Source organism: Anomaloglossus baeobatrachus, chromosome 5 (genome assembly GCF_048569485.1).
Source record: "Anomaloglossus baeobatrachus isolate aAnoBae1 chromosome 5, aAnoBae1.hap1, whole genome shotgun sequence".
Lineage (NCBI taxonomy): Eukaryota > Metazoa > Chordata > Amphibia > Anura > Aromobatidae > Anomaloglossus > Anomaloglossus baeobatrachus.
The window spans coordinates 488,241,483-488,267,636 of NC_134357.1; the positions used below are offsets into that span (position 1 = coordinate 488,241,483).

The 26,154-nt window shown below is 54.1% G+C and overlaps 1 protein-coding gene across 1 annotated transcript in view; it reads left to right on the plus strand.

Moving 5' to 3' along the window:
* The window catches only part of NPLOC4 (NPL4 homolog, ubiquitin recognition factor), a 131,192-nt gene that overhangs the window by 68,736 nt on the left and 36,302 nt on the right, over nt 1-26,154 (plus strand). Inside the window, exon 14 of the mRNA XM_075350695.1 lies at nt 18,839-18,934. Coding sequence (XP_075206810.1) covers nt 18,839-18,934 — 96 coding nt within the window. The remainder of the gene's footprint in view (nt 1-18,838; nt 18,935-26,154) is intronic.

Genomic DNA, 26,154 nt, shown 5'->3' on the forward strand with positions numbered 1-26,154 from the left:
TGAACGTATATGTCTTACTATGAAATATTTGATAACTTGATGTATTAATTTCAATCATTTTACACAGTCATGTTAACAAAGGCCAGCAGGCAGCAGCAAAGAGGCGGTTTTGGAGTGACTGAAAAGTAATAAGTTCTCTGCCACTTCATTGGGTGCAGATAGGAAACCATGAGTGTATCCTGCTGACACGTAAGCAGATTTACCCCATCTCCTCTGCCACCTGCTGGTGATACGTTTCTCCCTGTCTGCTGTGGCATCTCCTAGAAATGTACTAGAGATTCTGCATATTGATATAGACAAGTGGCATCAGGGGAGGTTTCTATCTCTACAGCTAATATATTTATTGCAGTGTTAATAAAAAACAGACTTCTCACCTGCTTTGTAGCATTTATAGGTCGTATTTAAAGGGAACTTGTCAGGTCCAATATGCACCCAGAACCACGAGCAGTTCTGGGTGGATATTGCTAATCCCAGCCTAACAGTCCCTGTATCTAGTAGCATAGATAAAGAGATCATTAGGAAAAGTATTTCTAAAGATCTATTACCGTATGCTAATGAGCGAGGGGACTAGTCCCCTGGGCATTACTTCCCCTTGCTAGTCGGCTCCATTAGCATGTTAGTACGTTCCTGTGGACCCCCTGTGGGTGTGCTAACATGCTAATTAATACGCAGCGTCACAGGATGATCTCCCTCACCTCTCTGACACCATTGCGTCCGACGCTGGATTTCGGCTATGTGCACTTGACCCCGGAGTTTGGGTCATGCACACTACTTCAGTTTGAAGCCAGGACGCGTACATCCGGCTTCATAGTGTGCATGACCCAAACTCTGGGGTCATGCGCACTGAGCCGAAATCCCCCGTTGGACGCTATGGTGGCAGACAGGTGAGTGAGATCATCCTGTGATGCTGCATATTCATTAGCATGTTTGCACACCCACAGGGGCGCACTAACATGCTAATGGAGCCAACTGGCAAGGGGAACTAACGCCCAGGGGACTAGTCCCCTCGCTCATTAGCATACTATATAAGATCTTTGGAAATACTTTTTCTAAAGATCTCTTTATCTATGCTAGTGTATACAGGGACAGTTAGGCAGAGATTAGCAATATGCACCCAGAGCTGCTCGTGGGTCTGGGTGCATATTGCACCTGACAGGTTCGCTTTGACATTTTTCTCAGGATTTTATGTTAAGTAGGGTGTGTCAGCTATCCGGATAGGTCTGTTGTAGTCTATACCATTTTTTTTTCTTTTGTTATATTTATGTCTTGTGCCACTTCTGTTATTCCTCCTGGAAATGTATAAATAAATTGCAAACTAGATGTTCTTATTCCCTTCTTTCTTTATCGTTCCTTTGGGAGACCCAGACCATGGGTGTTTAGCTTCTGCCTCCGGAGGACACACAAAGTACTACACTTAAAAGTGTAGCTCCTCCCTCTGAGCTTATACACCCCCTGGTAGCCAGTCCTAGCCAGTTTTTCTTTGTCGCTCTATTGGGAGACCCAGACAATTGGGTGTATAGGCTATGCCTCCGGAGGCCGCACAAAGTATTACACTAAAAGTGTTAAGCCCCTCCCCTTCTGCCGATACACCCCCCGTGCTCCCACGGGCTCCTCTGTTTTTTGCTTTGTGCGAAGGAGGCAGACATGCACAGCACAGCTCCACAGATTAGTCAGCAGCAGCTGCTGACTATGTCGGATGGAAGAAAAGTGGGCCCATATAGGGCCCCCAGCATGCTCCCTTCTCACCCCACTCTTGTCGGCGGTGTTGTTAAGGTTGAGGTATCCATTGCGGGTACGGAGGCTGGAGCCCACATGCTGCTTTCCTTCCCCATCCCCCCTCAGGGCTCTGGTGAAGTGGGATCCTATCGGTCTCCAGGCACTGAGACCGGGCTTCATCCACAACTCCTGGGAGCCTGATGGATAGGAGCCGGGTATCGTTCAGGGACATGGCCCTGCTACTTGGAGGTACTCTGTGTCCCCGTGGGGACCGAGCACAGCAACACTCCAGCATTGCTGGGTGTGCTAGTGCACCGGGGACCGCGGCGCTGACCGGGTTAATGTGCCATTACACACTCAGCATCGCTGAGTGTGTTTATGTAGGGAGACTACCGCGCTGACCGCCGCCGCCATGTTTAACACTGAGGCGCGGCTGGGACTTGTAGTGCGCCGGGGACTTCCACGCGGCCGCGCTTTTACGGCGGCCGCGTTTATTACTCGAGTCCCCGGCTTTTTGCGGCCTAGTCTTTCTTCCTCCCGCCCACAGCCCTGACAAGCAGGGGAAGGGCGGGAAGCTGCACAGGACGAGCAGCACTGAGGGCTGGAGCATGCTTTGCATACTCCACTCCCCTCACTGTGCACAGTGCAGGCACCAGTTCCCGCACTTTCTGGGTCACGCCCACGGCTCCCTCCTCTCCTCAGGACATTCCTGTCAGCTCCTTGAACGCTGCAGAGGGGGACAAATTCTGACAGACCCAGGCAGGGACCCTGGTGGCCTCACAACCGCTTTAAGCGGGGGGCATGCAGCATCTGTGGTGCTAGCCACATTTCTGCAGGAGTGTAATTTTAAATTATATGTTTATAAGATATACTTTACACTTTATGGTACACAGTTGATTCTGGATATATATATTGTGTTGCTCAGGGAAGACAACAGCATGGCGCCCATAAAAGGCAGGAGTGCCAAACACAGGCTTACTATGCTGCCTGCGCCGCATGTACGACCCCGCTACCGGCAGGATCCACTGAGTAATCCAGACCGGTATCTCAGCACAGGGGCACTGTTGAATCATTGCTCCCTGGCCCCCCTCAGTTGGACCAGCAAGGTCCCCCCGGGGTGTCTCATAGAGTGAGGTCTCTGATACAGACCCCAGCCCCTGACCGACTAAGCGAGCTCGCTGGGAAATCCCCTCGACATCTTCATATTGGTCAGGGTCTCAGCGGGGGAACCTCTGGTTGATGAAGCGGAGACAGTTGATCAGGATTCTGATCCTGAGGCCGCTCTCAATCTTGATACGCCTGACGGGGACGCCATAGTGAACGATCTTATTGCGTCCATCAATCAAAGTTGGATATTTCTCCCTCAGCTCCTCCAGTGGAGGAGTCAGCTTCTCAGCAGGAGAAATTCCGTTTCAGGTTTCCCAAGCGTACACTGAGCATGTTTCTGGACCACTCTGATTTCAGAGAGGCAGTCCAGAATCACCGTGCCTGTCCTGATAAGCGTTTTTTCAAAGCGCCTTAAGGATACACGTTATCCTGTTCCCCTGACGTGGTCAAAGGTTGGACTCAGTGTCCCAAGGTGGATCCTAGCCTGGCGGCTAGATCCATACTTGCAGTGGTAGATGGGGCTTCACTCAAGGATGCCACTCACAGGCAGATGGAGCTCTGGTTGAAATCCAGCTATGAAGCTATCGGCGCTTCTTTTGCCCCAGCATTTGCAGCCGTATGGGTGCTACAAGCTATCAGCAGGTCAAGCGCAAATTGACGCAGCCACACAGACGTCGGCATTTGCGTCTTACGCTTTTAATGCTGTCCTGGTCTCTGCGAGCCGTACGGCGGTTGCATCCGCCAATTCGGTGGTACTCCACAGGGCCTTGTGGCTACGGAAATGGAAGGCAGATTCTGCTTCCAAAAAAGCGCTTAACCAGTTTGCCAATTTCTGGCGACCGATGGTTTGGCGAACGTTTGGATGAAATCGTTAAACAATCCAAGGGAAAGGATACATCCTTACACCAGCCCAAACCGAACATACCCCAACAGAGGAAGGGGCAGTCGAGGTTTCGGTCCTTTCGGGGCGCGGGCAGGTCCCAATTCTCCTCGTCCAAAAGGCCTCAGAAAGATCAAGGGCACTCCGATTCATGGCGGTCTAAGTCACGTCCTGAAAGACCACCGGAGGTGCCGCTACCAAAGCGGCTTCTTCATGGCTTTCGGTCTCCTCAATCCGCATCCTCGGTCGGTGGCAGGCTCTCCCGCTTTTGCGACACCTGGCTGCCAAGGGTAAAAGACCGTTGGGCGAGAGACATTCTGTCTCACGGTTACAAGTTAGAGTTCGCCTCTCGTCCCCCCGACTCGATTCTTCAGGTCATCCCCGCCTCCCGAGCGAGCCAAGGCTCTTCTGCAGGCGCTGGGCACTCTGAGGGCAGAAGGAGTGGTGGTCCCTGTTCCTCTTCAGCAACAGGGTCAAGGTTTTTTCCCCAACCTGTTTGTGGTTACAAAGAAGAACGGGTCTTTCCGTCCTGTCCTGGACCCATAACTACTCAACAAACACGTAAAGACCAGGTGGTTCCGGATGGAATCCCTCCGCTCCGTCATCGCCTCAATGTCCCCAGGAGATTTCCTTGCATCGATCGATATCGAAGATGCTTATCTCCACGTACCGGTTGCTCCAGAGCACCAACGCTTCTTGCGCTTCACCATAGGAGACGAACGACTGCAGTTCGTGGCACTGCAGTTCGGCCTGGCTACAGCCCCACGGGTTTTCACCAAGGTTAGGGCTCCCGTAGTAGCGGTCCTCCACTCTCAGGGTCACTCGGTGATCCCTTACTTGGACGATCTGCTGATCAAGGCACCCTCTCAAGAGGCATGCCAACACAGCCCCGACGCTTCTCTGGAGGCTCTCCAGAGTTTCGGGTGGATCATCAATTTTCCAAAGTCAAATCTGACACCAGCCCAATCGCTGACATATCTTGCCATGGAGTTTCATACCCTATCAGCGATAGTGAAGCTTCCGCTGATCAAGCAGCGTTCACTACAGAAAGGGGTGCAATCTCTCCTTCAAGGTCAGGCACACACCTTGAGGGGCCTCATGCACTTCCTGGGGAAGATGGTGGCAGCAATGGAGGCAGTCCCTTTCGCGCAGTTTCACCTGCGTCCTCTTCATTGGGACATCCTAACCAAAGCTTCCCTTCGGGGGTGGCTTTCTTCCCACTTCTTTATCACATGGGAAATCCTTCCTACCCCCATCCTGGGAGGTGGTCACGACGGACGCGAGTCTGTCAGGGTGGGGAGCAGTCTTTCTCCGCCACAGGGCTCAGGGTACGTGGACTCAGCAAAAGTCCTCGCTTCAGATCAATGTTCTGGAGATCAGGGCAGTGTATCTTGCCCTAAAAGTGTTCCAGCAGTGGCTGGGAGGCAAGCAGATCCGAATTCAGTCGCACAACTCCACAGTGGTGGCTTACATCAACCACCAAGGCGGAACACGCAGTCGGCAAGCCTTCCAGGAAGTCCGGCGGTTTTTGATGTGGGTGGAAGCCACGGCCTCCACCATCTCCGCAGTCCACATCCCGGGCGTCGAAAACTGGGAAGCAGACTTTCTCAGTCGCCAGGGCATGGACGCAGGGGAATGGTCCCTTCACCCGGACGTGTTTCAGGAGATCTGTTGCCGCTGGGGGAGGCCGGAAGTCGACCTAATGGCGTCCCGGCACAACAACAAGGTCACGGCATTCATGGCACGATCTCACGATCAAAGAGCTCTGGCGGCAGACGCCTTAGTTCGGGATTGGTCGCAGTTTCAACTCTCTTATGTGTTTCCTCCGCTGGCACTGTTGCCCAGAGTGTTACGCACGATCAGGGCCGACTGCCGCCGCGCCATCCTCGTTACTCCAGACTGGCCGAGGAGGTCGTGGTACCCGGATCTGTGGCATCTCACGGTCGGCCAAACGTGGGCACTACCAGACCGACCAGACTTGCTGTCTCAAGGGCCGTTTTTCCATTTGAATTCTGCGGCCCTCAACCTGACACTGTGGCCATTGAGTCCTGGATCTTAGCGTCTTCAGGATTATCTCAAGAGGTCATTGCCACTATGGGACAGGTTAGGAAACCAACGTCCACCAAGATCTAACACAGGACGTGGAAAATTTTCCTGTCATGATGCTCTGCTGGGGGTTTTTTCTCCCTGGCCTTTGGCCTTGCCCACTTTTCTGTCCTTCCTTCAATCTGGACTGGAAAAGGGTTTGTCGCTCGGCTCCCTTAAGGGACAAGTCTCAGCGCTCTCTGTGTTTTTCCAGAAGCGACTAGCCAGACTTCCACAGGTACGCACGTTCCTGCAGGGGGTTTGTCACATCGTCCCTCCTTACAAGCGGCCGTTAGAACCCTGGGATCTGAACAGGGTGCTGATGGTTCTTCAGAAGCCACCATTCGAGCCAATGAGAGATATTTCTCTCTCACGCCTTTCGCAGAAGTTGGTTTTTCTAGTAGCAGTCACTTCACTTCGGAGAGTGTCTGAGCTAGCAGCGCTGTCATGCAAAACCCCTTTCCTGGTGTTTCACCAGGACAAGGTGGTTCTGCGTCCGGTTCTGGAATTTCTCCCTAAGGTGGTATCCCCCTTTCATCTCAATCAGGATATCTCCTTACCTTCTTTTTGTCCTCATCCAGTTCACCAATGTGAAAAGGATTTGCACTTGTTAGATCTGGTGAGAGCACTCAGACTCTACATTTCTCGTACGGCGCCCCTGCGCCGCTCGGATGCATTCTTTGTCCTTGTCGCTGGCCAGCGTAAAGGGTCACAGGCTTCCAAATCAACCCTGGCTCGGTGGATCAAGGAGCCAATTATCGAAGCTTACCGTTCGGCTGGGCTTCCGGTTCCCTCAGGGCTGAAGGCCCATTCTACCAGAGCCGTGGGCGCGTCCTGGGCTTTGAGGCACCAGGCTACGGCTCAGCAGGTGTGTCAGGCGGCTACCTGGTCGAGCCTGCACACTTTCACGAAACACTATCAGGTGCATACCTATGCTTCGGCGGATGCCAGCCTAGGTAGACGAGTCCTTCAGGCGGCGGTTGCCCACCTGTAGGAAGAGGCCGTTTTACGGCTCTTACGAGGTATTATTTTACCCACCCAGGGACTGCTTTTGGACGTCCCAATTGTCTGGGTCTCCCAATAGAGCGACAAAGAAGGGAATTTTGTTTACTTACCGTAAATTCCTTTTCTTCTAGCTCTAATTGAGAGACCCAGCACCCGCCCCTGTTTTTTTGTGTGCACATGTTGTTCATGTTGAATGGTTTCAGTTCTCCGATATTCCTTCGGATTGAAGTTACTTTAAACCAGTTTATAATTCTTTTTCCTCCTTCTTGCTTTTGCACCAAAACTGAGGAGCCCGTGGGAGCACGGGGGGTGTATAGGCAGAAGGGGAGGGGCTTAACACTTTTAAGTGTAATACTTTGTGCGGCCTCCGGAGGCATAGCCTATACACCCAATTGTCTGGGTCTCCCAATTAGAGCTAGAAGAAAAGGAATTTACGGTAAGTAAACAAAATTCCCTTCATTGCTTTGTGTCAGGAGGCATACATCCACACATGCATTCTCATCTGATTTGTTTGACTTTTGGAAAGAGTTTGAAGAAAAGCGGGTCCATGTCTGGACTCCCGGCATGTCCCTTCTCACCCCACTATGTCGGCGGTGTTGTTAAGGTTGATTTACAAGGCTGCAGCCTTACATGCCGCGCTCCTTCACCATCCCTTCTGGGCTCTGGCTTGAGGTGGGAGCCAGCACGGTCTCCATGCCTGGCAGGAGTCCGGTCTCCATCCACAGCCCCTTGAAGATTCTGTTGGACCGGAGCACTCATCCCCAGGGACATGGCCCTGCGTCTCAGCAGCTAAGTACCTGAGACGTTTATGTTGGGGGTCCCGGTTCTTTATTGTAAGGGGAGAGTATGCTGTATGTGATTGTTTTAACTTTTCCGGCGGGTTCTCTAGCTTTTGCCTGAGAACCGTTCCGATGGTGCCTGCTTGTCGGCCTCGCCGCTTAAATTTAGGCCCCGGCTTCGCCGGAGGCCTAGTTTCATTTTCCTGCCCTCGCATGTCACTCATACAGAGGGACAGGTTCGGCTCCTCCCGGCGGCCGTTCTACACAGGGGAGGGACACTCCCCACTGCTGGGGCGTCCCTCCTTCCCTGCAGGTCTCTATAGCCCTCCAGTTCCCGCTCTTTTATAGGAACGCCCTCTTCTCAGGCAGAGTTCACTCTGCTCTGGGACATCCTGCATTCTGCATCTCTGCTGAGGTGCTGCGACTGGGGGACCGGGCTTCGGGATCTGGAGGGCACACAACACCGCGCTCAGCGGTCATGTAAGCCACAGCCGGTCTCCGGTTGTGGACCTCTGTATATTCTCCCTGGGGTTCATTCTCTGCAAAGCCCCCACTCCAGCAGCATGTCTCACACAAGGAGCAAGGCTCCAAAGCTTTATTCTGCATGCACTGCATGTAAGCTCCTGCTGCCTGAGCCGAGCACCTATCCACATTGTGATGTCTGCTCTAACTTGGCGGTGCCACAGCCTGGAGTCTCACCCCCAGTGGTCTCTCAGGCTGCTGCTGCACCTGTGATTGAACCCCCGGCCTGGGTAGAGTCCTTTTCTAGGTCCATATCCCAGTCATTTGCTGAGTCCATGGGGCTTTTGTCCAGGACTTAGATGAATATGCATCAGCCCCCCTCACAGGGTGCCTCTAATACTCTTGACAGAGGACTCCTATCCTCTGACCTCCGTCCATCGGAGCTCACGGAGGATTCATCATCTGATCCCAGACCCCGTCCTTCTAAGAGAAGGCGCAGGGTTTCCTCCCCCTCCCCATCCCACGGCTCTGTCTCAAGAGCTGACTCTCAAGATGAGGAGGATGCCCTCACTGGGGGCTCGGAGGCTATGTATCCCATCGATTTCTCTGAGGGTGACTCAGACCTTAGTGATTTGATTGCTTCTATTAATTCTGTGCTGGATCTCAATCCGCCAGTGTCAGAGGAGCAACTCTCTTTGGCAGAAAAACATCAGTTTACCTCGCCTAAGAGAGCAAAGAGTGTGTTCTTTAACCACTCCAGTTTTCAGACCGCTGTGACCAAACCCAGGGCCTGCCCTGGCAAACGCTTTCCAAAGCGTGGTTCTGATGACCGGTTTCCATTTCCACCTGAGGTGGTCAAGGAGTGGTCTCACTCCCCAAAGGTAGACCCTCCGGTGTCTAGGCTCTCAGCCCAGACCGTTGTGTCGGTGGCTGACGGCACCTCACTTAAGGATTCCACTGACTGTCAGATTGACCTTCTGGCCAAATCTGTGTATGAAGCTGCGGGGGCCGCGTTTTCCCCGACTTTTGCAGCAGTGTGGGCTCTCAAAGCCATCTCTGCTTCTCTAGAGGAGATGCAATCCCTCACCAAGGAATCTATGCCTGAGATGGTTACCTTAACTGCTCAGGCTTCAGCTTTTTCATCCTATGCCATGTCTGCCATGCTAGAGGCTGCTCACCGCACTGCGGTGGCTTCAGCTAATTTTCTTGTTATCCGCAGGATTTTGTGGCTTCGAGAGTGGAAGGCAGATGCTTCTTCCAAGAAGTTTCTTGCTGGGCTCCCTTTTGCTGGTTCACGGCTGTTTGGTGAACAGCTGGATGAAATCATTAAAGAAGCTACTGGCGGGAAGAGTACTTCCATGCCACAAACCAAGACCAGGAAACCCGCCCAGGGTAGGAATCAATCGAGGTTTCGTTCCTTTTGTTCCTCCAACTGGTCATCCTCTAAGCCTTCAGCCTCGTCCGCTAACTCAGCCAAGGATCAGAAATCCAACTGGCGCCCAAAAGCGCGTCCGCAGAAGACCGCAGGAGGTTCTGCCACTAAGACAGCTTCCTCATGACTCTCGGCCCGCTCCAGCCACGTCCTTAGTCGGTGGCAGGCTCTCCCACTTTGGCGACGCTTGGTTAAAGCAAGTCTCCGATCAGTGGGTGAGAGACATCATATCTCACGGCTACAGGATAGAATTCTCTTCCAGCTCTCCAAACAGATTTTTTTCTCTCAACTCCCCCCTGCTCCAAGGCCGCCGCCTTCTCGCAGGCCGTGGCGTCCTTGCAGGCAAACAGAGTGATTGTCCCAGTTCCCGCTCAGGAACGGTTCAGAGGTTTTTACTCAAATCTCTTCCTAGTTCCAAAAAAGGACGGTACCTTCCGGCCCATCCTGGATCTCAAGCTTCTCAACAAGCATGGCCGGGTGCGGCATTTTCGCATGGAGTCTCTGCGATCAGTCATTGCCTCTATGACCCAAGGGGAGTTCCTGGCGTCCATCGACATCAGAGATGCCTATCTACATGTGCCAATCGCAGTGTCACATCAGCGTTGGTTACGTTTTGCGATAGGAGAGGATCATTTCCAATTCGTGGCTCTCCCCTTCGGGTTAGCCACGGCCCCTCGGGTATTCACCAAGGTCATGGCGGCAGTGATTGCGGTCCTGCACCTCCAGGGGTTATCAGTGCTTCCTTATCTGGACGACCTTCTGGTCAAGGGTACATCCAGCGCAGACTGTCAGCGGAGTGTTTCGCTCACTCTCGCCACCCTAGCCCAATTCGGGTGGATTGTCAATCTTCCCAAATCCACTCTGACTCCGACCCAGAGTCTCACGACCTAGGGATGCAGTTCGAGACTTTGCCGGCACTTGTGAAGTTGCCCTTAGACAAACAGCTGTCACTCCGGTTGGCGGTGCGCTCTCTCCTGAGGCCCCGCCGTTATTCCCTCAGGCGTCTGATGCAGGTGCTGGGTCAAATGGTGGCCTCCATGGAGGTGGTTCCCTTTGCCCAGTTCCATCTGCGTCCTCTGCAGCTGGACATTCTCCGCTGTTGGGACAAGCGGCCTTCCTCCTTACAGAGGTTAGTGGCTCTGTCGCCACGGACCAGGAGCTCTCTTCAGTGGTGGCTTCGACCCCTCTCCCTGTCCCAAGGGCGCTCCTTCCTGACTCCGTCCTGGGTGATTCTCACCACGGATGCCAGCCTATCCGGCTGGGGAGCGGTACATCTCCACCACAGAGCACAGGGCACTTGGACTCCGTCCGAGTCAGCCCTTTCAATCAATGTGCTGGAAACCAGAGCTGTGCTTCTAGCTCTCCTTGCCTTTCACCACCTGTTGGCGGGCAGGTACATTCGAGTCCAGTCAGACAACGTGACAGCGGTTGTCTACATCAATCACCAAGGCGGGACACGCAGCCGCCTGGCAACGTTGGAGGTCCAACGCATTCTTCAATGGGCGGAGGACTCCAAGTCCACCATATCCGCAGTCCACATCCCTGGCGTAGAAAACTGGGAGGCAGATTATCTCAGCCGTCAATCCGTGGACGGTGGCGAGTGGTCCCTGCACCTGGCAGTGTTTCAGTCAATCTGCCGCAAGTGGGGCACTCCGGACGTGGACCTAATGGCATCCCGTCACAACAACAAGGTTCCGGTTTAGGTGGCTCGCTCCCACGATCCTCAGGCCTTCGCCGCGGACGCTCTGGTTCAAGACTGGTCCCAGTTTCGTCTGTCCTACGTGTTTCCCCGTCTAGCTCTCTTGCCCAGAGTCCTGCGCAAGATCAGAATGGAGGGCCGTCGAGTCATCCTCATTGCACCGGACTGGCCCAGGCAAGCTTGGTATCCGGACCTGCTCCAACTGTCCGTAGAGATGCCGTGGCATCTTCCGGACCGTCCAGACCTTCTCTCATAAGGTCCGTTTTTCCGCCCGAATTCTGTGGCCCTCAAATTGACGGCGTGGCTCTTGAGTCCTGGATTTTGACGGCTTCTGGTATTCCTCCTGAAGTCATCTCCACTATGACTCGGGCCCGTAAGTCTTCCTCCGTCAAGATCTATCACAGGACTTGGAAAATTTTCCTGTCCTGGTGTCGCTCTTCCGGCCATTCTCCTTGGCCATTCTCGTTGCCGACCCTTCTGTCTTTTTTACAGTCCGGTCTGCAGCTAGGACTGTCCCTCAACTCTCTCAAGGGACAAGTCTCAGCTCTATCAGTGCTGTTCCAGTGGCGTCTCGCCCGGCTGGCTCAGGTCCGCACCTTCATGCAAGGTGCGTCTCACATCATTCCGCCTTATCGGCGGCCCTTGGATCCCTGGGACCTTAACTTGGTCCTCACGGTATTGCAGAAACCCGCTTTCGAGCCCCGTAGGGAGGTTTCTTTGTATCGTCTTTCTCAAAAGGTGGCCTTTCTAGTTGCCATAACTTCTCTCAGGAGAGTCTCTGATTTGGCTGCGCTCTCCTCGGAGTCACCTTTTTTTGTTTTTCACCAAGACAAGGTAGTTCTCCGTCCGACCCCGGACTTTCTTCCTAAGGTGGTCTCTCCCTTCCACCTTAACCAGGATATTTCCTTGCCTTCCTTCTGTCCGGCACCTGTTCATTGCTTTCAGAAAGCGCTGCATTCTCTAGATCTGGTGCGTGCGCTCCGGATCTATGTGTCTCGCACCGCTGCGCTTAGGCGGTGCACCTCTCTTTTTGTGCTAACCACAGGGCGGCGCAAGGGTCTCTCTGCTTCTAAGCCGACCTTGGCCCGTTGGATTAGATCGACCATTTCGGACGCCTACCAGAGAACTCAGGTGCCTCCCCCGCCGGGGATCAAAGCACACTCGACTAGAGCTGTCGGTGCCTCTTGGGCTTTTAGGCAACAGGCTACGGCTCAACAAGTCTGTCAGGCTGCCACTTGGACTAGCCTGCATACCTTTTCGAAGCACTACCAAGTGCATGCTCATGCTTCGGCAGATGCGAGCTTGGGCAGACGCATCCTTCAGGCGGCTGTCGCCCACTTGTGAAGTTAGGCTCCGCCTACTTCTTAGCTTTTTCTGTTTATTCCCACCCAGGGACAGCTTTGGAACGTCCCATGGTCTGGGTCTCCCAAAGGAACGATAAAGAAAAAGAGAATTTTGTTACTTACCGTAAATTCTTTTTCTTTATCGTTCCTATGGGAGACCCAGACAATGGGTGTTTAGCTTCTGCCTCCGGAGGACACACAAAGTACTACACTTAAAAGTGTAGCTCCTCCCTCTGAGCTTATACACCCCCTGGAGAATCAGATCTAGCCCGTTTATCGCTTTGTGTTCAGGAGGCATACATCCACACATGCATTCTCATCTGATTTTTGATTTTTGGAAAGAGTTTGAAGAAAAGCGGGTCCAAGTGGACCCCCGGCATGTCCCTTCTCACCCCACTGTGTCGGCGGTGTTGTTAAGGTTGATTTCAAGGCTGGAGCCTTACATGCCGCGCTCCTTCACCATCCCTCCTGGGCTCTGGCTTGAAGTGGGAGCCAGCACGGTTCTCCATGCTTGGCAGGAGACCGGTCTCCATCCGCAGCCCTTCAGGATCCTGTTGGACCGGCGCACTCATCCCCAGGGACTTGGAACCCTGCGTCTCAGCAAGCTAAGTACCTGAGGCGTTTATATATTGGGGGTCCCTGTACTTTATTGTTGTGGGAGAGTGTGCTGATTGTGTTTTATGACATTTCCGGCGGGTTCTCTGGCTGTCACCTGAGAACCGTGCCGATGGTGCCTGCGCGCCGGCCGCACCGCTCAAATTTAGGCCCCGGCTTCGCCGGAGGCCTAGTTTCGGTTTCTCTGCCCTCGCATGTCACTCATGCAGAGGGACAGGCTCGGCTCCACCCGGCGGCCGTTCTGCACAGGGGAGGGACACTCCTCACTGCAGTGTATGTCCCCTCCCCTGTAGGTCTCTATGGCCCTCCAGATCCCGCTCCCAAGCAAGTCCTGCCCCCTCTCTTCGCTCCGGCGGCCATTTTCTCAGCGTTCCCCCTGCGATCAGTCATTGCAGCGCTGATCTGCAGCATCCCTGCTGAGGTGCTGTGCTTGGGGGTCCGGGCTTCGGGATCTGGAGGGCACACAACACCGCTCCAGCGGTCTGGTAAGCCACAACCTCTGGTTGTGGACCTCTGTATATACTCTCTGGGGGTCATTCTCTGGCAGAGCCCCCACTCCAGCAGCATGTCTCACACGAGGAGCAAGGCTCCAAAGCTGTATTCGGTATGCACTGCATGTAAGCTCCTACTGCCTGAATCGAGCACCTATCCACATTGTGATGCCTGGTCTAACCTGACGGTGCCTCAGCCAGGAGTCTCACTCCCAGTGGTCTCTCAGGCTGCTCCTGCTCCTGTGGCTGAACCCCCGGCTTGGGTAGAATCCTTTTCTAGGTCTATCTCCCAGTCTTTTGCCGACTCCATGGGACTTTTGTCCAGGACTTTGCTGAATATGCATCAGCCCCCTTCACAGGGTGCTTCTGCTGCTAGGGGTCTCTCAGGACCGGAGCTCACAGAGGATTCATAATCTGGTCCCAGACCCCGTCCTTCTAAGAAGAGACACAGGGTTCCCTCTCCTTCCTCGTCCCGCGGCTCTGATTCAGGAGCTGACTCGCAGGACGAGGAGGATGCCTTTACGGGGGGCTCGGAGGTTAACTCCATGTACCCCATTGATCTGTCCGAAAGTGACTCAGATGTTAGTGATTTGATTGCGTCCATTAATTCTGTACTGGATCTCAATCCGCCAGTATCAGAGGAACAACCCTCTCTGGCAGAAAAGCACCAGTTTACCTCGCCTAAAAGACCAAAGAGTGTGTTCTTTAACCACTCCAGTTTTCAGGCCGCTGTGACCAAACCCAGGGCCTGTCCTGACAAACGCTTCCCAAAGCGTGGTTCTGATGACCGTTTTCCCTTTCCACCTGAGGTGGTCAAGGAGTGGGCTCATTCCCCAAAGGTAGACCCCCCGGTGTCTAGACTCTCAGCCCGGACCGTTGTATCGGTGGCTGATGGCACCTCTCTTAAGGATTCCACTGACCGCCAGATTGACCTTCTGGCCAAATCTGTATATGAAGCGGCAGGGGCCTCGTTCTCCCCGACTTTTGCAGCAGTGTGGGCTCTCAAAGCCATCTCTGCTTCTCTAGAGGGGATGCATTCCCTCACCAGGGAATCTATGCCCGAAATGGTTGCCTTAACTTCCCAAGCTTCAGCTTTTTCATCCTATGCCATGTCTGCCATGCTGGAGGCTTCTCACCGCACTGCGGTGGCTTCGGCTAATTCCCTCGCTATCCGCAGGATGTTGTGGCTTCGAGAGTGGAAGGCAGATGCTTCTTCAAAGAAGTACCTTGCTGGACTCCCTTTTGCTGGGTCCCGGCTGTTCGGTGAACAGCTGGATGAAATTATTAAGGAAGCTACTGGCGGGAAGAGTACTTCCATGCCACAAACCAAAACCAGGAAACCTGTCCAGGGCAGGAATCAGTCGAGGTTTCGTTCCTTTCGTTCCTCCAACTGGTCGTCCTCTAAGCCCTCGGCCTCGTCCACTAACTCAGCCAAGGACCAGAAATCCAACTGGCGCCCAAAAGCGCGTCCACAAAAGACCGCAGGAGGTGCTGCCACCAAGGCAGCGTCCTCGTGACTATCTGCCCGCTCCAGCAACATCCTTAGTCGGTGGCAGGCTCTCCCACTTTGGCGACGCGTGGTTTCAACACGTCTCCGATCAGTGGGTGCGGGATATCATCTCCCACGGCTACAGGATAGAATTCTCTTCCAGCTCGCCAAACAGATTTTTTTCTGTCAACTCCCCCCCCTGCTCCAAGGCCGCCGCCTTCTCTCAGGCCGTGGCATCCTTGCAGGCCAACGGAGTAATTGTACCGGTTCCCGCCCGGGAACGGTTCAGAGGTTTCTACTCAAATCTCTTCCTAGTCCCCAAAAAGGACTGTTCCTTCCGGCCCATCCTGGATCTCAAGCTTCTCAACAAGCATGTTCAGGTGCGGCACTTTCGCATGGAGTCTCTGCGATCAGTCATTGCCTCAATGACCCAAGGGGATTTCCTGGCGTCCATCGACATCAGAGATGCCTATCTGCATGTGCCAATTGCAGTTTCACACCAGCGTTGGCTACGTTTTGCAATCGGAGAGGAACATTTCCAATTCGTGGCTCTCCCCTTCGGGTTAGCCACGGCCCCTCGGGTATTCACCAAGGTCATGGCAGCAGTGATTGCGGTTCTGCACCTCCAGGGGTTGGCAGTGATTCCTTACCTGGACGACCTTCTAGTCAAGGCTTCATCCAGCGCAGACTGTCAGCGGAGTGTCTCGCTCACTCTCGCCACTCTAGCCCAATTCGGGTGGCTTGTCAATCTTCCCAAATCCACTCTGACTCCGACCCAGAGTTTCACGTACCTAGGGATGCAGTTCGAGACTCTGCCGGCACTTGTGAAGTTGCCCTTAGTCAAACAGCAGTCCCTTCAACTGGCGGTGCGCTCTCTGCTGAGGCCCCGCCGTTATTCCCTCAGGTGCCTGATGCAGGTGCTGGGTCAGATGGTGGCGTCCATGGAGGCTGTTCCCTTTGCCCAGTTCCATCTGCGTCCCCTGCAGCTGAACATTCTCCGCTGTTGGGACAAGCGGCCTTCCTCCTTGCACAGGTTAGTGGCTCTGTCGCCACAGACCAGGAGCTCTCTTCAGTGGTGGCTTCGGCCCCTCTCTCTGTCTCAGGGGCGCTCCTTTCTGGCCCCGTCCTGGGTGATCCTCACCACGGATGTCAGTCTATCCGGCTGGGGAGCGGTATGTCTCCACCACCGAGTGCAGGGCACTTGGACTCCGTCCGAGTCAGCCCTTTCGATCAATGTGCTGGAAACCAGAGCCGTGCTTCTGGCTCTCCTAGCTTTTCACCACCTGTTGGCGGGCAAGCACAGCCGAGTCCAGTCAGACAACGCGACAGCGGTTGCCTACATCAATCACCAAGGCGGGACACGCAGCCGCCTGGCAATGTTGGAGGTACAACGCATCCTTCAATGGGCGGAGGACTCCAAGTCCACCATATCCGCAGTCCACATTCCAGGCGTGGAAAACTGGGAGGCAGATTATCTCAGCCGTCAAACCATGGACAGTGGCGAGTGGTCCCTGCACCCGGTAGTTTTTCAGTCAATCTGCCGCAAATGGGGCACTCCGGACGTGGACCTAATGGCATCACGTCACAACAACAAAGTTCCCGTTTACGTGGCTCGCTCCCACGATCCTCAGGCATTCGCCGCGGACGCTCTGGTTCAAGACTGGTCCCAGTTTCGTCTGTCCTACGTGTTTCCCCCTCTAGCTCTCTTGCCCAGAGTCCTGCGCAAGATCAGAATGGAGGGCCGTCGAGTCATCCTCATTGCTCCGGACTGGCCCAGGCGAGCTTGGTACCCAGACCTGCTCCATCTGTCCGTAGAGGTGCCGTGGCATCTTCCGGACCGTCCAGACCTTCTCTCACAAGGTCCGTTTTTCCGCCAGAATTCTGCCGCTCTCAGATTGACGGCGTGGCTCTTTAGTCCTGGATTTTGACGGCTTCTGGTATCCCTCCTTAAGTCATCTCCACTATGACTCGGGCCCGTAAGTCTTCCTCCGCCAAGATCTATCACAGGACTTGGAAAATTTTCCTGTCCTGGTGTCGCTCTTCCGGCCATCCTCCTTGGCCTTTTTCCTTGCCGACCCTTCTGTCCTTTCTACAGTCCGGTCTGCAGCTGGGACTGTCCCTCAACTCTCTCAGGGGACAAGTCTCGGCTCTGTCAGTGCTGTTCCAGCGGCGTATCGCCCGGCTGGCTCAGGTCCGCATCTTCATGCAGGGCGCGTCTCACATCATTCCACCTTACCGGCGGCCCTTGGATCCCTGGGACCTCAATTTGGTTCTCACGGTTTTGCAGAAACCCCCCTTTGAGCCTCTTAGGGAGGTTTCTTTGTTTCGTCTTTCACAGAAAGTGGTCTTTCTAGTGGCCATAACTTCCCTCAGGAGAGTCTCCGATTTGGCTGCGCTCTCTTCGGAGTCACCTTTTTTGGTTTTTCATCAAGATAAGGTGGTTCTCCGTCCGACTCCGGACTTTCTTCCTAAGGTGGTCTCCCCTTTCCACCTTAACCAGGACATTACCCTACCTTCCTTTTGTCCGGCTCCTGTTCATCGCTTTGAAAAAGCGTTGCATACTCTGGATCTGGTGCGTGCTCTCCGGATCTATGTGTCTCGCACCGCTGCTCTTAGGCGGTGCACCTCTCTTTTTGTGCTAACCACAGGTCGGCGCAAGGGCCTTTCTGCTTCTAAGCCGACCTTAGCCCGTTGGATTAGGTCGACCATTTCGGATGCCTTTCAGTGTTCTCAGGTGCCTTCCCCGCCGGGGATCAAGGCACACTCGACCAGAGCTGTCGGTGCCTCTTGGGCTTTCAGGCACCAGGCTACGGCAGGCTGCCACTTGGACTAGCCTGCATACCTTTTCAAAGCACTACCAAGTGCATGCTCATGCTTCGGCAGATGCGAGCTTGGGCAGACGCATCCTTCAGGCGGCTGTCGCCCATTTGTGAAGTTAGGCTTCGCCTACTTCTTAGTTTTTCTGTTTATTCCCACCCATGGACTGCTTTGAGACATCCCATTGTCTGGGTCTCCCATAGGAACGATAAAGAAAAAGAGAATTTTGTTTACTTACCGTAAATTCTTTTTCTTATAGTTCCGTATTGGGAGACCCAGCTCCCTCCCTGTTGCCTGTTGGCAATTTTCTTGTTCCGTGTGTTATCACCGGCTGTTGTCGTGGACAGAGTCTCCGGTTGTTCCGGTTCTTACTCTGTTCTACTTGTGGGTGGCTATTCTCCTTCAGCTTTTGCACTAAACTGGCTAGGACTGGCTACCAGGGGGTGTATAAGCTCAGAGGGAGGAGCTACACTTTTAAGTGTAGTACTTTGTGTGTCCTCCGGAGGCAGAAGCTAAACGCCCATGGTCTGGGTCTCCCAATACGGAACTATAAGAAAAAGAATTTACGGTAAGTAACAAAATTCTCTTTTTTAAACTGATATGTCCTTACACACTTTGATCAGCGCTGACCATGTCAGACTGTGTAGAGACTTATCAAACATGTTCAGTTTATTCATATGATTTCTGGAGGAATAACAGAGGGTTTTCATGGAGAATACAAGGATTAACAGAGACATTTTGGGTGAACTGGCATGGTCTCGACTGGGAATACCCCCAATTACCAGAACGCTGCTTTTTAATCTCCATTAGAATGGATGGCAGTACTCCTTGTCTTAAAAGGATATTCCCACTCTAATCATTTTTGGCACTAGATCCTTTTTTTTGTATCCCTAACATTGTCTTCTCTCCACTTGACAGATCACGACCACATTCCCAAAAGACCCAGTATATACATTCTTCACCTCCTCCAACTTGTTTCCCATTGAAAACAGAGAATCCCTAGGGGAGACCCAGGTGAGACACCCATTGTTGTTTGACATGAGTAGAAATTGATATCATCTATGGTGGTCTTCTCTAACATTACTAGTCATGATCCGGGCTGTTTTAATTCAGATGCTCAATCTATTTGAATGGAAAGATAATAAGTAAACTAAGGGGTACTTTGCACGTTGTGACATCGCTACTGCGATCTCGTCGGGGTGAAATCAAAAGTGACGCACATCCGGGGTCGGTAACGACGTCGCAACGTGTAAAGCCTAGAAGCACCAATAAACGATCGCAAAAGCGTCGAAAATCGGTGATCTGTGTAGTGTCGGTCATTTCGATAATTTCGCTGCAGCGACAGGTTTGATCTTGTTCCTGCGGCAGCACATAATTGCTGTGTATGAAGCCGCAGGAGCGAGGAACATCTCCTTACCTGCGTCCCGCCTGCAATGAGGAAGGAAGGAGGTAGACGGGATGTTTACGTCCCACTCATCTCCGCCCCTCCACTTCTATTGGACGGCTGCCTTGTGACGTCGCTGTGACGCCGCACGACCTGCCCCCTTTGGAAGGAGGCGGGTCGCCGGCCAGAGCAATGTCGCAGGGCAGGTAAGTCCGTGTGAAGCTGCCATAGCGATAATGTTCGCTACGGCAGCTATCACAAGAGATCGCATGTGCGACGGGGCGGGTACTATCGCGCTCGGCATCGCTACAATCGGCTAATGATGTTGCAACGTGCAAAGTCCCCTTAAGAGTCAGAGGCTGTGTGATATTCAGAGTCTGCATTTTCTCTGACGCCTCATTGGGGACACAGGACCGTGGGTGTTATGCTGCCTATCCATAGGAGGACACTACGTAGATGCAAAAGCATAGCTCCTCCTCTGCAGTATACACCCCCTGGCTGGGCCAGGCAAGCTCAGTTTTAGCTTAGTGTCTGTAGGAGGCACTTCCTTTCAAGGTTTATTTTTTGAGGGCGACGGTTTCCTTTTGGGACCGATCTCCCACTACCATCAACGGGCGGGAACGTGAAGCGTTGCCTACACGTACCCCCTACCGCGACGCTGGATCCTGGGCTGGACGACTGGTTCCACGGACACCGATTTTCCAAAGCCCAGGGTAGAGGCCTGTGCCCTATAGCCCAATTCCTCAGCCCCTCTCTGCAGGCTCTGAGATGAAGATGGCACTGATTCCTCAGCCCCTCTCCGCAGGCTCTGAGATGAAGATGGCACTGATTCCTCAGCCCCTCTCTACAGGCTCTGAGTTGAATATGACAACGCCACAGCAAGCTGGCTCTGCTATTTTCACTGCCTGGAAAGCAGGTGAGATCCCCCCTGACTGGTTTCCCAGACAAAGGGAGAAAGGACGCTGCAGAAGGCTCCCAGGCCATTTACAGTATTTATGTGCAAGGAGCAAGGATCCTGCACACACAGTGTTAGGCTATGTGCGCACAGTGCGTTTTTCGCGGCGTTTTTGCGCGTTTTTCTGGTGCGTTTTTGGCCTTAAAACTGCAGGACTTTTCTTCCCCAGCAAAGTCTGAGTTTTCATTTTTGTTGTCCGCACACATCTGTTTTTTTTATCTGCGTTTTTGAGTTAAAAAAAAAATGGACATGTCAGTTCTTTCCTGCGTTTTTCTGCGTTTTCCCCCCATGCAATGCATTGGAAAAACGCAGCAAAACGCAGAGATCAAAAACGCAGCCAAAAACGCACCAAATCGCGGTAAAAACGCATGCGTTTTTGTCGCTCCATTGGGAGACCCAGACAATTAGGTGTATAGCTTCTGCCTCCGGAGGCCACACAAAGTATTACACTTTAAAAAGTGTAACCCCTCCCCTCTGCCTATACACCCTCCCGTGGACCACGGGCTCCTCAGTTTTATGCTTTGTGTGGAAGGAGGCACACATCCACTCATGCATTCTCATACTTAGTTATGTCGGTTGGAAGAAAAGAGGGCCCCCACGGGGCCCCCGGCATGTTCCCTTCTCACCCCACTATGTCGGCGGTGTTGTTAAGGTTGAGGTACCCATTGTGGGTACGGAGGCTGGAGCCACATGCCGTCTCCTTCACCATCCCTTATGCGGCTCTGGGAGAAGTGGGATCCAGAGCGGTCATCCATTTGCTGGGACCGTGCTCCATCCGCAGCCCCTGGTGGAACCTGCCGGACCGGAGCCTCTTCAACCTCAGGGACCGGGCCCTGCAACTTAAAGGTACTCTGTGTCCCCATAGGGGACTGTGCAGGGAGCGCACCTTCTTCCCGGAAGCCGCGGTAGTTGAAATTGAGGAGGCCGGTGGACTTCCGCGCCGACCGTGCCTGCTTGTCGGGCGCGGCCTCAAATTTAGTCCCCGGTTTCACCGCGGCCTAGTCGCGAAAATCCCGCCCCCGGGCCTGCCTGTCAGGGGTAAGGGCGGGATTACCGACATGACGTCGGATGTGAGGGCTGGAGCATCCTGCATGTCTTCCTCCTCCCTCACTGACCACTGTGGGGACCCCAGATTCCCGCTCTTTGCTGGCGCCGCCCTTTTTTCGCGGCCTGTACCTCTTGTGGGGCTATGTTACCTGCGGGTTCCACCTACCCTCACTATGAGCAATGCTCGACTCCTGCCTCGCTTGCTCAGCCGGAGCCTCGGGCACTGGTGGGCCCCTCGGCTCATGTAGACCCCCCCTGCTCCCCCTGAGCAGGCTGCAGGGACAGAGTCACCGGTGTTGGCCTCTTTTGCTGAGAAACTCTCTCAGTCACTTTCCCAATCCATTGCACTGTCTATGGACAAATGGTCTTCTAAACTCCTTGAGGCATTGCAGTCCAGACCGGACCTTCCTCAGGCCCCGGCCCCTGTTAGCTTGTCTCCTCCAGGCCCCTCTCGGTCCGCGCCGCAGCGCGCTCACAGGTTGGCCCCTAGGTCTCAGGCGGAGGACTCCTGCCCGGACCGCAGTCCCAGACCGGCTAAGCGGTCTCGCTGGGACTCTTCCCCCGACTTCCTCACGCTGCTCGGGATCCCAGCTTGAGGACTCTCAGGACGACGAGGCGGACGTGGGAGCTCAGGGCTCTGACCCTGACTTCGCCCTTAACCTTGATACACCTGAGGGGGACGCCTTAGTAAATGATCTTATCTCGTCCATCAACCAGGTGTTGGATCTCTCACCTCCGCCTCCTCCTGTAGAGGAGTCGGCGTCTCAGCAGGAGAAACACCAGTTTCGGTTCCCCAAACGTACGCACAATACGTTTTTTGATCACTCTAACTTCAGGGATGTTGTCCAGAAGCCCAGAGCGGTCCCGGACAAGCGCTTTGCTAAACGTCACACTGACACGCGTTACCCCTTTCCATCTGAAGTCGTTAAGGGTTGGGCTCACTCTCCCAAGGTGGATCCTCCAGTCTCCAGATTGGCTGCTAGGTCCGTTGTGTCTGTTGCAGATGGCTCATCCCTGAAGGATACCACTGACAGACAGATAGAGCTCTTGGTGAAGTCCATCTATGAGGCCACGGGCGCGTCTTTCGCCCCAGCCTTTGCAGCCGTGTGGGCTCTCCAAGCAATCTCGGCTTGTCTGACTGAGATTAATGCTGTCACACGGAATTCTGCTCCGCATGTTTCGTCTTTGACCTCTCAGGCATCAGCCTTTTCGTCCTACGCCATGAACGCCGTCCTGGACTCCACTAGCCGTACGGCTGTAGCATCTGCTAACTCCGTGGCAGTCCGCAGGGCCATGTGGCTGCGCGAATGGAAAGCAGACTCGGCTTCCAAGAGGTTCTTAACTGGTTTGCCTTTTTCTGGCTACCGTTTGTTTGGCGAACGATTGGATGAGATTATTAAGGAATCCAAGGGAAAGGACTCCTCCTTACCCCAGTCCAAACCTAAGAGACCTCAGCAGAGAAAAATCCAATCGAGGTTTCGGTCCTTTCGTCCCTCCGCCAAGCCCCAATCCTCTTCGTCCAACAGGCCGGAGAAAGGCCAAAGGATCTCTTATGCGTGGCGGTCCAAGTCACGCCCCCAAAATGCCGCAGGAGGCACTGCCTCCAAGACGGCCTCCTCATGACTCTCGGCCTCCCCTAGCCGCATCCTCGGTCGGTGGCAGGCTCTCCCGCTTTGGCGACGCCTGGTGGCCACATGTTCAAGATCGATGGGTGAGAGACATTCTGTCTCATGGTTACAGGATAGAGTTCAACTCTCGTCCTACGGTTCGTTTCTTCAGAACCTCTCCGCCCCCCGCTCAGGCCGACGCACTTTTTCAGGCAGTGGACGCTCTAAAGTTAGAAGGAGTTGTGATCCCCGTTCCCCTTCAGGAACGTGGTCGCGGATTTTACTCCAACTTGTTCGTGGTGCCAAAAAAGGACGGGTCATTCCGTCCCGTTCTGGACCTCAAGCTACTCAACAGACATGTGAGAACCAGACGGTTTCGGATGGAATCTCTCCGCTCGGTCATCGCCTCGATGTCACAAGGAGACTTCCTAGCATCGATCGATATCAAGGATGCTTATCTCCATGTACCGATCGCACCCGAACATCAACGTTTCCTGCGTTTCGCCATCGGGGACGAACACCTTCAGTTCGTAGCATTGCCTTTCGGCCTGGCGACAGCCCCACGGGTTTTCACCAAAGTCATGGCATCCGTCGTGGCGGTCCTGCACTCTCAGGGCCACTCGGTGATCCCCTACTTGGACGATCTCCTAGTCAGGGCCCCTTCTCGGGTGGCGTGTCAACAAAGCCTTACCGTCGCTCTGGCAACTCTCCAGCAGTTCGGGTGGATCATCAACTTCCTGAAATCCAAGTTGACACCGACCCAATCACTGACTTACCTCGGGATGGAGTTTCATACCCAGCAAGCGTTAGTCAAGCTACCGAGCGACAAACAGCTTTCTCTGCAGGCAGGGGTGCAATCACTTCTTCAGAGTCAGTCACACCCCTTAAGGCACCTCATGCACTTCCTGGGGAAGATGGTGGCAGCTATAGAGGCAGTGCCGTTCGCGCAATTCCATCTACGGCCACTCCAATGGGACATTCTCCGCAAATGGGACAAGAGTGCGGCTTCCCTCGACAAGAACGTCTCTCTTTCCCTTGCAACCAAAACATCACTTCAGTGGTGGCTCCTACCCACATCTCTGTCGTGGGGAAAATCCTTCCTACCCCCAACCTGGGCTGTGGTCACCACGGACGCGAGCCTGTCAGGTTGGGGAGCGGTTTTTCTCCACCACAGGGCTCAAGGAACCTGGACTCCGATAGAATCGTCCCTTCAGATCAATATCCTGGAGATAAGGGCAGTATATCTAGCCCTATTGGCTTTCCATCGGTGGCTGGAGGGCAGGCAGATCCGTATCCAGTCGGACAACGCCACTGCCGTCGCCTACATCAACCACCAAGGCGGCACTCGCAGTCGTCAAGCCTTCCAGGAAGTCCGACGGATTCTGCAGTGGGTGGAAGCCACAGGCTCCACCATCTCCGCAGTTCACATCCCGGGCGTAGAAAACTGGGAAGCAGATTTTCTCAGTCGTCAGGGCATGGACGCGGGGGAATGGTCTCTGCACCCAGACGTGTTTCGAGAGATCTGTCGCCGCTGGGGAACGCCGGACGTCGATCTCATGGCGTCACGGCACAACAACAAGGTCCCGGCCTTCATGGCACGGTCTCAGGATCACAGAGCTCTGGCGGCGGACGCGTTAGTCCAGAATTGGTCGCAGTTTCGACTGCCTTATGTGTTTTCCCCTCTGGCGATGCTGCCCAGAGTACTACGCAAGATCAGGTCCGACTGCCGTCGCGCCCTTCTCGTCGCTCCAGACTGGCCGAGGCGGTCGTGGTATCCGGATCTGTGGCATCTCACGGTGGGTCAACCGTGGGCACTTCCAGACCGCCCAGACTTGCTGTCACAAGGCCCGTTTTTCCATCTGAATTCTGTGGCCCTCAACCTGACTGTGTGGCCATTGAGTCCTGGCTCCTAGCGTCTTCAGGGTTATCTCAGGATGTCATTGCCACCATGAGACAAGCCAGGAAGCAAACGTCCGCCAAGATCTATTACAGGTCTTGGCAAATCTTCCCATCATGGTGCGCTGTTAACGGTTTTCCTCCATGGCCGTTTGCCTTACCCACTTTTCTTTCATTCCTTCAATCTGGAATGGACAAGGGTTTGGCCCTCGGCTCTCTCAAGGGCCAAGTATCGGCGCTCTCCGTGTTTTTTCAAAAGCGTCTAGCCAGGCTTCCGCAGGTCCGCACGTTCCTGCAGGGGGTTTGCCACATGGTCCCACCTTACAAACGTCCGCTGGAACCCTGGGATCTTAACAGGGTTCTGTCGGCTCTTCAAAAACCACCTTTCGAGCCGCTGAGGGATGTCTCTCTCTCATGTCTTTCGCAGAAGGTGGCCTTCCTAGTGGCAGTCACATCACTTCGGAGAGTGTCTGAGCTCGCAGCGCTGTCATGCAAAGCCCCCTTCCTGGTTTTTCACCAGGATAAGGTGGTTCTGCGTCCTGTCCCGGAATTTCTCCCTAAGGTGGTATCCCCTTTTCATCTCAATCAGGATATCTCCTTGCCTTCCTTTTGCCCTAATCCAATTCACCAGTGTGAAAAGAATTTGCACTCTTTGGATCTAGTGAGAGCACTCCGGTTCTACGTGTCTCGCACGGCGCCCCTGCGCCGTTCAGATGCGCTCTTTGTCCTTGTCGCTGGCCAGCGTAAGGGCTCTCAGGCCTCCAAGTCAACCTTGGCTCGGTGGATCAAGGAACCGATTCTCGAGGCCTACCGTTCTTCCGGGCTTCCGCTCCCTTCAGGGCTGAAGGCCCATTCTACCAGAGCCGTGGGTGCGTCCTGGGCATTGCAGCACCGGGCTACGGCTCAGCAGGTGTGTCAGGCAGCTACGTGGTCTAGTCTGCACACTTTCACGAAACACTATCAAGTGCATACCTATGCTTCGGCAGACGCCAGTCTAGGTAGGCGAGTCCTTCAGGCGGCGGTTGCCCACCTGTAAGAGGGGGCCGTTTTCGGCTCTTTTTATCGAGGTATTCTTTCTTTGTCGCCCCTAATTGGGAGACCCAGACAATTGGGTGTATAGCTACTGCCTCCGGAGGCCACACAAAGTACTACACTTAAAAGTGTAAGGCCCCTCCCCTTCTGGCTATACACCCCCCCGTGGGATCACGGGCTCCTCAGTTTTATGCTTTGTGCGAAGGAGGCCAGACATCCACGCATAGCTCCACTGTTTAGTCAGCAGCAGCTGCTGACTATGTCGGATGGAAGAAAAGAGGGCCCATACGAGGGCCCCCAGCATGCTCCCTTC